General features: G+C 32.7%; 1 protein-coding gene across 1 annotated transcript; it reads left to right on the top strand.

Moving 5' to 3' along the window:
• The first annotated feature begins 7,165 nt into the window (after window positions 1–7,165).
• On the top strand, window positions 7,166–13,230 carry LOC100247464 (mitochondrial acidic protein MAM33). Its single transcript, XM_002264164.4, has 3 exons — window positions 7,166–7,498; window positions 7,657–7,985; window positions 12,982–13,230. The coding sequence occupies exons 1-3, from the start codon at window positions 7,331–7,333 to the stop codon at window positions 13,172–13,174; spliced, it is 690 nt and encodes a 229-aa protein (XP_002264200.1). The 5' UTR covers window positions 7,166–7,330; the 3' UTR covers window positions 13,175–13,230.
• Window positions 13,231–13,551: the final 321 nt, after the last annotated feature.

Below are 13,551 nucleotides of genomic sequence, written 5' to 3'. Positions count from 1 at the left end.
AAGAAAAAGGAAAAATTTAAGGGAAAGGGGAAGAAGAAAATGAGCAAGGGTCAAGTAGTGTTCTTTTTGTAGTCAGAAATACCATTAGAAAAAGGAATGCCCTAAATTCCTGAAGAGATAGTCAGGTATGTATCATTTTCTTCTAGTTGAATCTTGTTTAGTGTTAGATTCCACTAATTCTTGGTGGATAGATTCTAAAGCCACTAATCATGTCTGTAATTCAGTACAAAGGTTTCACCTAAGAAGAAGGTTGAATGATGGGGACATGTACCTGACATTAGGTTTTTAAGCTAAAGTTGTTGTGTATTTATATTTTATGATAGTAGTTTTCTAGTATTAAAAAAATTTCTTTTGGTTCCTAAGTCAAGGAAGAATTTGATTTCGATTTCTAGTTTGTATAAACTAAATTATTCATTTTTTTTCTTTTGTAATAAACAAGGTTTTATTAAATTAAATGATTCATTTATATGCTCAGAATCATTGATACATAGTCTTTATCATGTTTCTCCATTATCTATTTTGCCAAGTAATGAGAGTTATCATATCTCAAAGAAAAAAAAGGAACTTAGAACTAATCAAACTCGGTTTTCTCACTTACACTTAGGTCATATTAATCTAAATAGGATCCAAAGACTAGTTAAGTTTGGAATTTTACCATCCTTGATTCAAAATGATATTTTAATTTGCGAATCCTATATAGAAGGTAAAATGACCAAGATGTCCTTTATCACTAAAGGATATAGAGCCAAGGAGTGTTTGGCGTTTGTGCATATTGACATGTGTGAGCTTTTTAATGTCCATGCATGAGAAGGGTATGAGTAGTTCATCAAGTTTATAGATGATTACTTTAGGTTTGGATATGTTACCCGAATGCATAGGAAGTTTGATGCCTTCGATAAATTCATTAAATTTAAGGTGGAATTGAAAAAACAATTGGGCTAACATATCAAGGCACTTCAATCTAATCGAGGTAGAGAGTACATGTGTACTTAGTTTGATTCTTTCCTTAAGGAGCACAAGATTATATCTTAGTTGAGTGCACCTCGAACTCCATAGCAAAATAGAGTAGCAGAAAGAAAAAATCAAACATTGATGGACATGGTGAGATCTATGATGAGTTTCTCATCACTTTTTATATCCTTTTAGAGATATGCCTTAGATACTGCAACATACATTCTCAACCTAGTGCTTTCTAAGTCAGTACCTTTAACTCCCACAAATATGTGGAAAGATCGCAAGCTTAGTTTGCAACACATTCACATTTAGGGGTGCTCAACACATGTGTTGAAACCAAAGGTGGACAAGTTGGAAGCAAGGTTTGAGGTATGCTTGTTTGTAGGGTATCCAAAAGAAATAAGAGTGGATTATTTTTATAGTTTGCTCGACTAGAAGGTATTTGTCAGTTAAAAGGTCAGATTTCTAGAAAAGGATTATGTGATGAGTAATAGAGCAAAACATGTTATAGATTGGAAAGCACTTGAAGACACTCCTACATTAGCACATAGGACTATGGGTTTAAAGGTTCCTACGCCTACCATTCCAGTCAATTCTAGTACACTAGTGCCTCGTCATAGTGGGAGGGTTGTTATACAACTAGATAGGTTCATGCATTTGAGAGAGTCTTTTGAGGCGATTTCAGAGGAACATAAGACCGATCCCATAGATTACGATGAAGAAATAAGCAATGATGATGTTATTTTAAGGCAAAGAACTATAGAGGCAGAGTTAGAATCTATGTATTATAACGGAGTCCGGGCTATTATAGAAGCACCTAAATGGATAAAACTATAAGGTGCAAATGGGTCTACAAGAAGAAGAGAGTGGTATATGGAAATATTGAGACACATATGTTAGGATGTAGCCCTTAAAAGCATGACATAATGCAATAAACTCTTAAATTTTATTATTTGTTTAATAAAGTTCCAATTCACTTTTATCTATCTTATTTCCATCCATTATATCTTATAAGTACTCTAGCCTGCATATTTTGCATTGTATGTGACTTAGGTGCATTAGGAGTTGCATGGAAGATCAAAGTCACGAGTTTCTTGAAAACAGATTACTTATCATAATTGTTTCATGGGTTTATGCAACCCATTAGAAGTTGTAGTGTACCACTTCTTAATTGGATGGATGAATGGTTTTGACTATCATGACAAGTTTTCTCATGGTAAATGAACTAATGTGTATGACTATACATTGGACAAGACCTATGGTGAGTCATGACTTAAGGCTATCAAATAGTCATGACCTTACTCTGTTACTTCTTTGTTTTATCTCTCAACTTTGAGAAAATATTAAGTTTGTGTTAAAGTTAGCAGTGACTTTGACCAATGGGTGAGATTGTAAGTTGATCATATATTCCTTTTGGATTAGACCGATCAATGTTGATGGAAGTCAATAACAATAGGTATTTGAATAAACAATTTATTATAATTTAAGTTCAATGTTATATTAATTGTTAAATACTTAAATTAAATCATTAATTTAATTCACTTAAATATATTGAAAATGAACTAATTAAGTGATTAAAATAAATAAAATTGAGTATTTAATATACTATAATTTAACTTGAATATAAAACTAATATTAAATTCAATTGCAATAAAAAGTGAACTATGCAAAACATGAAATTCAATAGACAATTAATTATAATTTAAGTTCAATGTTATATCAATAGTAAAAATACTAAAATTAAATCATTAAATTAATTCACTTAAATATATTTAAAATGAACTAATTAGGTGATTAAAATAAATAAAATTAGGTATACAATAGAATATAATTTAACTTGAATATAAAACTAATACTAAATTAAATTGCAATTGAAAGTGAAGCATACATAACATAAAATTGAATAAACAATTAACTACAATTTAAGTTCAATGCTATATTAATTGTAAAAATACTAAAATTAATACATAAATTTAATTAACTAAAATATTTTGAAAATTAACTAATTAGGTTATTAAAATAAATAAATTTGGGTATACAAATACAATAGACTATAATTACATTTTAATATAAAACTAATATTAAATTTAATTTCATACACTTATTGCAAATATACTAATTATGTAACTCAAATATAGAGCTATATTAAGTTAATTTACTCAAATATATTGAAAATATATTAATTAGTTACTTTAATTATAATAAACATTTAAACTTGGTAATATAATTAAAAATTAATATTAAACTATTATTAAAATAAAACTGATAATTTAAATTCTATTGATTAAATAATTTAAATTGAATACAAACATACCCTAGAATAATTGAGCAACCTTGGTTTGTAGTTAATCCACAACTTGAGCACTAAATTCCCAAATTTATAAGATTTTGAGTATTATCACAAAAAAAAAAAAAAAACAAAAACAAACAAACAATAAGATATCAAGAGATTTTTAATTGAATTGTGGATGAAATGGATTGAGAATCAAGTATTTATAGAAAAATTTTGAGCCAAAATAGTGATTGGAAAGTGATTTCAAAGTTAGAAATCATATATGGTCATTAGATTGAAATCTGGATGAAATCTGACCATTAAATTTTCAAATAGCCGTTGTGATCATTTCCTAACCATTGGATCATTTTTCAAATTGAATTTGGGCCCTTACATCACTTATTTTACTATTGAATGACCTTTAAAAAACATAAGCGTTATTGTAGCCATTGAATCGCGCGACCATGATCTGGACTATTGGATGAAAGACAAATCTCCACAGATACATCCCAAAAAAAATCGTTGATTTATCTTCGATATATTGTTGATATTTCAAAGAGTTTTTTCAACATGGGGCAATTTTTAGAGCATTTCATTGATTAATCGACATTTACCAATATATCGACCATTTTTACCCAAAAAAAAATTGGAAATTTTGGGAGATCGATGTTTCTTACCTATATATCACTTTAATGTCTCCTAATATTCAATATTTCTCCAATTTTTCAACAAACTATCGTAACATTTTCATCCTTGCCTGTATATTTTGCATGTTGTAGTGTATTATAGGGAGAATGGTGATCCTAAGGGTGACCAACAATGGGACATTGAACAATTGCATGATGTTTCTCAACAAGAATAAGAGTAAGTAAACAAATATCTAAATATCCATCTTATCATTTTACCTTTATGTTTTATACAATAAATTTTTTATAATAATCTTAAATTTAATTATTTGTGTTTCTGGCAATGGTGATTATGGATTGTTCTTAATAAAACATGCAAAATAATTTATGCATAATCATCTATTTAGCTCACTAATTGGTGCCCATATGGATTGGTTTAGAGAGAAAATTGCAACTGAATTGTTTAACTTCAAAAATTTGTTTAAGTAATGGGTTTGCATTTGACTATGTAGTGGGCTTATATGTTAAGGGTTGATTGTTACTTTGGATGAATTTTATTTGGTGCTCAAAGTATAATTTTTTTAATGTAATTTGTTATGTTAAAAGCATATTTTGAACCAAAGCGAACATTTTGATTATAATCTTATACATTTTGTTATTAACATTTTATGTGTTATTGAGAAATACATAATCAAATGTTATGTGAATAGTTTGATTTACAAAACTTAATTTAGGAGTTTTTTTTATAAATAAATCTTAATTATAGTTAAGTCCATGTGAAATTTTAGACCCCAATACTTAACTATAGTTCAGTTTAGGTGAACATCTTAATTTTGGGGGAGAACTTAATTATGTAATTTTTTGAAAATGAAAATCATGAGTCAAAGTAAAGATTTTTAATTCACAATTTAACACAGGTAAAGTTATCACAATCAAATACAAGTAAAGATTTTTAAGTGACAATTTAAACATATAAGTAAACATTCTAATTTTAGAGAACTTACCTAATAGTTCTTTGCAAATGGGAACCCATTCCTCATATGAACGGACAAACTAACAAATTTAACCAACTAAAGTGTAAGCTCTTTCTAAATAAAAATCAATCATAAGGTCACATGAACATTTTGATTGACAGCTTAACTAGAGTTTAAGTACTTAGTTAATGCAACTCAACCATAATTAAGTTTAGGTGAAAATTGTGATTGACAATTGAACCCTAGGTAAGTTCTCAATTAATGCAACTTAACCATAGTTAAGTTCAAATGAAAAATGTGACTGTGAACTTAACCCTATGTAAGTTCTCAGTTAATGCAATTTAACCATAGTTAAGTTCAGATGAAAATTGTGAACTTAATCCTAGTTAAGTTCTTTGTTAATACAACTCAACCATAGTTAAATTTGAGTGAAAATTATGACTATTAACTTAACCTTAGTTAAGTTCTTTATAAATGCAAGTTCTAGTGAAAATTATGATAGTGAACTTAACCATAATTAAGTCCTTTGTAAAGGCAAGTGAACCATAGTTAAGTTTGAATGAAAATTGTGACAATGAACTTAACCATAGTTAAGTCCTTTGTAGATACAACTCAACCATATTCATGATGCTATGAATTTTCATTATTTGAGCTACTTTGCTACTTGAATCCCTTGCCATATTGATAAAGCTTTTCAACTTCTTTTGGACTAACTTCACTTTTCAACTTTCTTAACTCTTTTTTCATGGTTAATAGTGCAGTCTCCATTTTTTTTTTTTACGTATAATGGTGAAGTGAGGTTCTACATTTCCTTATTTGAAGGAAATAGAAAAAAAATAAAATAATAATATAAAAGCAATAATGTTGGTTGCTTACATCTCTTAATATATTTTTGTGGCCAACAATGAAGAGTAGATGAAAGAATAGTGAAAACTCAAGTTTTTTCTCTGCAAGGTAACAAATAAAAGGAGCAAAAAGATAATCTATAAAATAGAGGGGAAGTTGTGTTGGAGGGAACAAAAAGAAAGGGCATTTTTGTCCTAATCGAATCATTTTTTATGTTTTTTGAAAGGTGAGGTTACTTTTGCAAATATAAGTGTTATTTTAACTCCTTTAATCCAATAACCCTATATGTAATTTATTTTTAAAACAACACTAAAAAAAAAAAAGTAAAAATAACTTAAAATAACTAAAAAAAATGTTATTTGAAAGCATACTATTTTATGTTTTTAATAACATAAAACCTTTTTCTACTTTTGGGTTGTCAAACGTATTTTCCTATTTTTTTGTTTTGAAGAATAGTAAACTCTTTTCGAAAACAATTATCAAACGTGACTTATGCTCCCATGAACCAATTTCTATAAATAAAGCAATGAGAAATAATATAAGACTTACTGACTCAAACAAAAATAATATTTTTAATCATAATTATTGAAAACTAAAAACCACGGACTTGATAGTATTTATCAAGTGTTGCTATCAAAATTTAAGATTACATTATTAGTTAAAAAAAGTAATTTATTATTATGTATTATAAAATATACTATTATAAAATTATCGTAAATTTAATTTGCATGATAAATTATTAAAATTGTGTTCAAAATAAATCTATTTTTAAAAATTATCAATTATACAATTAAGATGAAAAATAAAAGATAAAAAGAGTTTAACAAAAATATTAAAAGTTACACTTAATTAAAGAAATAGTTAATAAAAAATATAGATAAAACCTAGAAGAGAGAGATAGATAAAAAAAATGATGTATAAAATCAATGTTTTTAGAACTGGACTGGTCATTGAATTGGAAAAGTTACCGGTTCATAGTTTATTGATCAAATCGGCAATCGAACTGTGGTAGAACTAGTAACGTCATAAATACATATTTTATATATTCTTAAAATTTTAAAAAATAATAAATGCTATCTAATTTATAAATATTAAATATTAAACATAACATTAAAATTAATAAATTACAATAAAAAATTAAGATATTGAATATAAAACATAAAAATTAAATTTAAAAATGGAAGTCTGAGATTTGAGATTTCTCTTGCTTCTCGACGCTTGGCAAGACTACCACTGGGCTTTGGTGGGTTGGGGGAGGGGGGTGAAGATGGTTTTACCGTCATCAAAACAACGTCATTTTGATGTTGTTAAAAATAAATAAATAAATAAATAATAAACAATAAAATTAAAATTGGTTGAACAATCTGGTTCACCAGTCGGATCATTCGGTTGGCCTGGTTTGATTTAGGTTCAACCATTTTTCGGCCCAATTCACAAGATCGGACCAAACCGTGACCGGCCAACAATAGGATTGATGGTGAAAACCATGGATAAAACCTAGGATTTTGCTAAAAACAAACGCAACCGCTAGGGTTTTTTTTTTTTTTTTTTTCTTTTTCCTTAAAATAATATTATTTTGGTGTGGAACTCAGAAACTCTATTTGAGTGATAAAAATGAGAAGCATGGCAAGGGCGTACTAGCTGCAGGGGTTTGAAAAATGTGGAGTAGAGCGAGGCGGGGATGCGGAGGATGGAGGGTTTTGCAGGCAAGGCGTATGATATCAAGTCGGCCGCCTCCAGTAAGCGTCTCATCGGCCGTGAATTCCATGTTACTCCGCTCCCTCAGAGACCACTATCTCGAAGTTTCCAAAATGACTCCTCCTCCGGTATACCATTTTTCCAATCTTTCGATTTCCGTCTATTTATATTCCCATGCTCTCTCATTTTTTTTTTTTTAAAAAAAAAAAAAAATCTATTTTCCCTGCAACCAACCGACGGTTAGGGTTTTCAGTCTTTAACTCTATTTACATTCTCTGCATCACAGAAGGTGAGCCCTCCATCTCCATTCTCCATTATCAAAGGTGCGCTCGACTCCGAGGGTCCTGTGCTCAAGCGCAGCTATGGCAATGAAGAAATTAGCATTTATGTGATGCGATTGGCTAACATTATACCTGGCGGCGACGATGAGGATGATAACATTAATCAGCTCTTCCTTCATGTCCAGGTCTCCAAGCCTGGCCAGAAGGATTCCTTGCACTTCCTTTGTGGGCTGTATCCGGATGCCTTGGGGATTCACTCCGTTTCCATGAGGCCCAAGCTCCAGTCTTCTGGCTTTCTTGTGCTACCCTCCCAATACAATGGTCCAGTGTTTCAGTAAGTCTCGTTATTTTCTCTCTTAAATGATTCTGAATATCTTCAGTGAAGAATGGTGCATGGAAAGATGGCTGCAGGTCTTTAGTAGAATCTGAATAGAGAATAAAAATATGCAAAAACTAATAGCAATGTTGCTGGAGTAAGATGGTGATAAATGGATGGATTCTATGAATGTGTCCCTTTTTTTTGGCTTGATGGCCGCACTGGGATTTAAGAAAAAGTTGAGGGCTGAGAGTATTGGATTGGAATAACTAAAGCTTTGGGCTTTAAAATAGCCAGGATTTATTAGAACTGATTATAGTCAGACTAGTAGGAGAAATTATTGAGATATCGCAGAAAATATGAAATGGAGACCTGAGGTATGGAATTTTGATTGTTAAAGAAGAATTTTGTTTGTTACAGCAACAGGCTACTAGGAGGCAATCATAGCAAGAAGAGCAGTTCATACTTCATTAGGATTTGGAAAAGAACGTTATAAATAGTAAATTTATAAAGATGACATAGAAGTCCCTCAATTTGGTCCTACTAAAAAGTCAATCTCCACCTTTCCACCATTTTACAAGGACAATTTGGACTGTAGTTGTATCCAGATTCTACCTCAACTAATTGAGCCATCATTTCAGTAGTCACCTTCACATCTACAATAACCTCAAGATTCCTCTTCCCATTCTTTTCTGCTGTGTCACAAGGAGACCACACTCTCTTTATAAACAGAACTTTTCAGAAGACAATTGTCGTAATTGTTTATGTCAACAACATTATTGTCGCAGAGACTGATTTCTAAGTGATTGATGGATTGAAGAGGCATCTATTCAATACATTTGAAACCTAGGATTTGTGAAGACTTAAATATTTCCTCGATGTTGTGTTTGTTGATTCTAAAAAGGGAATTGCCATATCTCAACAAAAATATACTCGTGATCTGCTTAAGGAAATTGGGATGCATACTCCAATAGATATAAATTGCAGGAAGAGAACAAAAATGAAATTGTAGAGATAGGAAGATATCATAGATGGGTGGAAAGTTGACATACTTGTCCCATACCAAACCATGCATTGCTTCTGGTGTACTTAGAGAATTCACAGATGCCCCTCAAAAAGAATATTTGGAAGTTGTTTACCAAATTTTGAAATAATTGAAAGCCATTACAGGGAAAGAGCTTCTCTCCAAGAAAGGGGAAAAACTTGAGTTAGAAGTTTATGCTAATGCTAATTGTGCTGGTTTTGTGTTGGGTGGCTACCTATAGATATTGTACATTCCTTGGAGGGATATAGGGGACATGGTGAAGTAAGAACCAGAATGTGATGGCAAGGTGTGGTGCTGAGATTGAATTTAGAGCAATGATATAAGTTATTTGTGAACCCTTAATCATTCTTTTAGATTTGAAGCACCTTGTCTAGCTTGCCCACTTATTTTATGTCCTTGTTGTGCATCCTAAGGCCAGTTAGATTGAGATTGGAGCATATCCAAAGGGACTTTCTTTCGGGTAGTGGGGTTCTTGAGCGGAAAACATATCTAGTGCAATGGGATACGGTTTGCCTTGACAAGAGGAAAGGGGGCTTGGGTGTGAAGCGACTTTCCACTCTCAATAAGGCTCTTTTGAGCAAGTGGAATTGACATTTTTCTATTGAAAAGGGACCCTCTAGAATCTGTTATCAGTGGGAAATATGGGGAAAAAGAAGGGGGGTGGTGTTCCAGGGAGATGAGGGAGGGGCTGGTGGTGGTGTTTGGAAAGCCATAACGGAGTGGGGTCTTGTGAGTAATAGGATCTACTTCTTGGTGGGTAATGGGTGGAGGATCAAGTTCTGAAAGGATAAGTGGTGTAAGGATGTTTCGTTGTGTAGCTCTTTCCGTCCTTATTTACCTTGCAAGTTCTAAGGATGTGTGAGATTTTTCTTTCCTTAGGGAGGGGGGTTGGTGCCCGTGTTTCTCTAGACCCCTTAATGATTGGGAAATGGGAAGTGTGGAGAGGTTTCTTTCATGGTTGGATGGGTTGAGGGTGCATAGGGATGAGGAAGATAAGGTGCCTTGGATAGAGACAAAGAACGGGAAGTTCACTATGAAGTCACTCTATACTGCTTTGGAGTCAGGGACATCAATCTCTTTTCCTTGGAGCAACATATGGAAGGCGTGGGCGCAACATAGAGTCAATTTCTTTGCTTGGGAGGGGACTTGGGGAAAAATCTTAACATTGGATCAAGCCCAAAAAAGGGGGTGGTCTTTGGCGAATAGATTCCTTTTGTGTCATGTTGAGGAAGAATCCATAGGCCATCTCCTTGTTCGTTGTGCAAAGACAAGAATCTTGTGGGAGCTGCTCTTTACCCTTTTTGGGGTGTATAGGGTGCTACCATTGCTAGTTAGAGAGACTCTGTTAGGGTGGCATGGTTCGTTTGTGAACAAGAAGTGCAGGAAGGTGTGGAGAGCAGGTCCATTATGCTTATTTTAGATAGTTAGGAAGGCAAGCAATAGGATGGCCTTTGAGGGGGAAGAGCTTTCAATCCAAAGTCTAAAAAGTTCTTTTGTTTTTTTCTTTGGTCGGATGCAAAGGGGTGTATAGATGATATTCCTTTAACTTTTTTTAGTTTTCTAGATTAGTTGGGCTTAATTCATTCTTATTTTGTAACTTTGGCTTATCGCGGTGTTCATCGGTGGTAGTTGTATACATTTTGTATACCATGGATTGCTCTGTTGGCAGCCCTTATTAATATCTCTTTCTTTTTATCTATAAAAAAAATAAATAAATAACTCTTAGATTTGGGGGTGAGTTACAAAAGACTAGTGAAATTGTATTGTGATAACAAATCACCAATCAACATAACCTATAATCCAATTTAGCATGACTAGACTAAACATGGGGAAATTGACCAGCACTTCATCGAAGGGAAATTTGGACATTGGGACATATGCATTCCATATGTTTCTTTCTCTTAGTGACTCTCCAACATTGTTACCAAAAAGGCCTTCCTACCTATTAGTTTGTTTCATTCTGTTCTTGGCAAGCTGGGAATGCAAGTCGCATTTGTGCTAGTTTGAGGGGGAGCATTGGAAAATTTAGAGGATAATACGAAGTTGACTTACCTGATTCTCTCCTATTGTATTTTTTCCCTGTTTTATATGGTTTTTTTCCCCCCTGTTTTTTTGGTTTTCTGATTTTATATAGTTTCTTTTGTAAATCATTGACAATGTTGTGCCCCTAGAAATCAACATACCATTGTAAACTTAATTTTTTTCCTTGCAACGTCATCTAATATCTGATCAGAAACGCCATCATCTTTAGATACAATCTTGACCTAGCGTTCTGAGCACTGCAAGTTATGCCACTTAAAGGTGCAAGATTATTGTGAAAATCGCTATTATTAGACCATTCATTTTTAGTGCTCTATTTTTTAAAGTTTCCACCCGTATGCCATCCTCTAGTTCTGCTTCAGATTCTGCGTTGGGCTTATGATCACTAGTGAGAATTTCCTGGTCCAAAGACATCTTTCCTTGGTGCCTCTAAACATGCGTCCACATTCTTTGCATGATTTTTTCTCCAGATCATTCCTCTCAAGATTTCCATCCATTTGTCCAAATTCTACCTCTTCAAAATTTTCATATGCTAGATTGGTATCTTCTTGCTTACCATGCTGGTTCTTAGTAGACCTGTGCTTTTCAGGTTGTGCTTCCTCCTTGGGATCTGCACTTTCTTGTTGATCTCTGCCCAAATCTTTCCCCTGTTTTTTTTGCAGCTGTTGTATACATCTGGTGTACCTTGGTGCACCCTTTTTTGGCGCTTTCCAATACAATTTCTTCTTATCTATAAAAAATAAATAAATAGGAAGAGTGTCCCTTTTCTCCACAAGTGAAACAATGAGTTTGTGATACATTGATTGGTTTTGAAGTTCTTGTAGCAGTGCAGCTTTGCATTTTGAACTAATCTCCCTAGACCCTTGGGAACGGTTTTTTTTTTCAATTGCCCCTGAAATGAAGGACAACATTATCCTTAATTTTTCATTTTTACGATTTATTGTGCATTACTGCTTTTCAAAACTACATTGTCAATTCATGTCTCATTTTTTTTTCTTTATATTTGGATGAAAAATAAAATATTTCTAAGGAGGGCAAGCTATCCTTTTAAGCTATTAAACACAAAAAAAATAAAAGTACCAGTGGAAGCCAGGACAATACCAGGCCAAGATGAGGTCAGGAAGGATAAAAATGTTCATAGAACTATTCAGCAGTTATAGCCACTTCTTAGCTAAAAGGTCTGTGTCTTTATTAATGGCCCTAGCAACCCAAGAGTGGATATGTTCATCCTATAAACAAGATTTGCAATCTCTCTAATGTGATGGATCCTTGGAGAGCTGGCAAATTTTAGCCTAGCCCACTGAAAATACCCTTCTGCTTTTAATCGAGTCACTTTTTATACTGCATTCTGTTGTATTGTGGAAATACTTCATTTGTATGGCAAGCTGTCATGGTTGAATCAAATAATAGCCAATCGTGGAAAGTCCAGTGTATGCCTATTTCCTGAAATTTAACTAGATACATGCATTTAAGGATGGGTCAATACATTGCTCTTAAAATTCTGTAGTAACTAAATGTAAAACTCATGTTTAATTTCTTGATTTTGCTGATACCATATTGTTAGCTTCCCCAGTTGAACGATTGGTGGATTTTGCATTTAAAGTTGTGAGTTGTTATTCTCCATTCAAACACAATGAATAACCGAGTCTACCATTTTGGTTCTCACTACTGCATGCAAGTGATAATAGAAAAATGATAGTTAATGTTCCATTCAAATTTACTGCTAAGGTGGTCTTTTAATTTTTTTACTATGTATTAGATATTGTGTTGGAACTGTTCTTGGGGATTACAATCCAATAGTGCTTCCTAATTTGTTTAGTACCCACACCAGTTATGCAGTCCTTGTATTTCTTGTTTTGCTGCAAACCTAGGAAATGTCATTCTGAATTTCTAATTAAATCTGGAATCAAATGGTTTGGCAATTTGCAGAGATCTCAATGAGAGGATGAGAGATGCACTTCACAGTTACATAGAAGAGCGAGGTGTGAATGAAAGTCTCTTTCCATTTCTTCAAGCATGGCTTTATGTGAAGGATCATCGGAATCTCATGCATTGGTTTCAAAGAGTGGGCACATTTATTAATGAACAGAAGCCATCTAAAGATGCTTCATCTTCTATGTGATTGTTCTGTAGATGATTTATTATTTATATAAGTAAAGTTGAACTGCTTTTGACTAATTTGTTGTGAATTTGCAATGAGGTTAGCTGGTGATTTTGCTGCTAAAGTAATTTAGCCATTTTTTCAGGTGTGCAAGGCCCGTACAATATATACATCTATTTTGTTGGTTTGATTCTGCCAGAATTTGAGCTGTCACACATGTTTATATTCTGTTTCAAATTTTCAGGGTTTTTTTTTAAATTTTTTTATTTGTTGTTGATCTCCCCTGCCCTATTGCAGTGTCTGTATAGCCTGTATTGTATTGATTGAAACAGGTATAATCATAAGGAGTTTATTATCAATTTAGATGTCTCTTCATTGCACTTGTTTCTGGTGAACAT

The sequence above is a fragment of the Vitis vinifera genome, chromosome 13, assembly GCF_030704535.1.
Source record: "Vitis vinifera cultivar Pinot Noir 40024 chromosome 13, ASM3070453v1".
Taxonomy (NCBI): domain Eukaryota; kingdom Viridiplantae; phylum Streptophyta; class Magnoliopsida; order Vitales; family Vitaceae; genus Vitis; species Vitis vinifera.
This window is presented reverse-complemented; position numbering and strand designations above follow the sequence as displayed.

Coding starts and splice junctions, on each gene's coding strand:
- LOC100247464 (XM_002264164.4), top strand. CDS start 7,331: ATGTGGAGTAGAGCGAGGCGGGGATGCGGAGGATGGAGGGTTTTGCAG. Junction 7,499..7,656: donor CCAAAATGACTCCTCCTCCG/GTATACCATTTT, acceptor TCTGCATCACAG/AAGGTGAGCCCTCCATCTCC. Junction 7,986..12,981: donor TACAATGGTCCAGTGTTTCA/GTAAGTCTCGTT, acceptor GGCAATTTGCAG/AGATCTCAATGAGAGGATGA.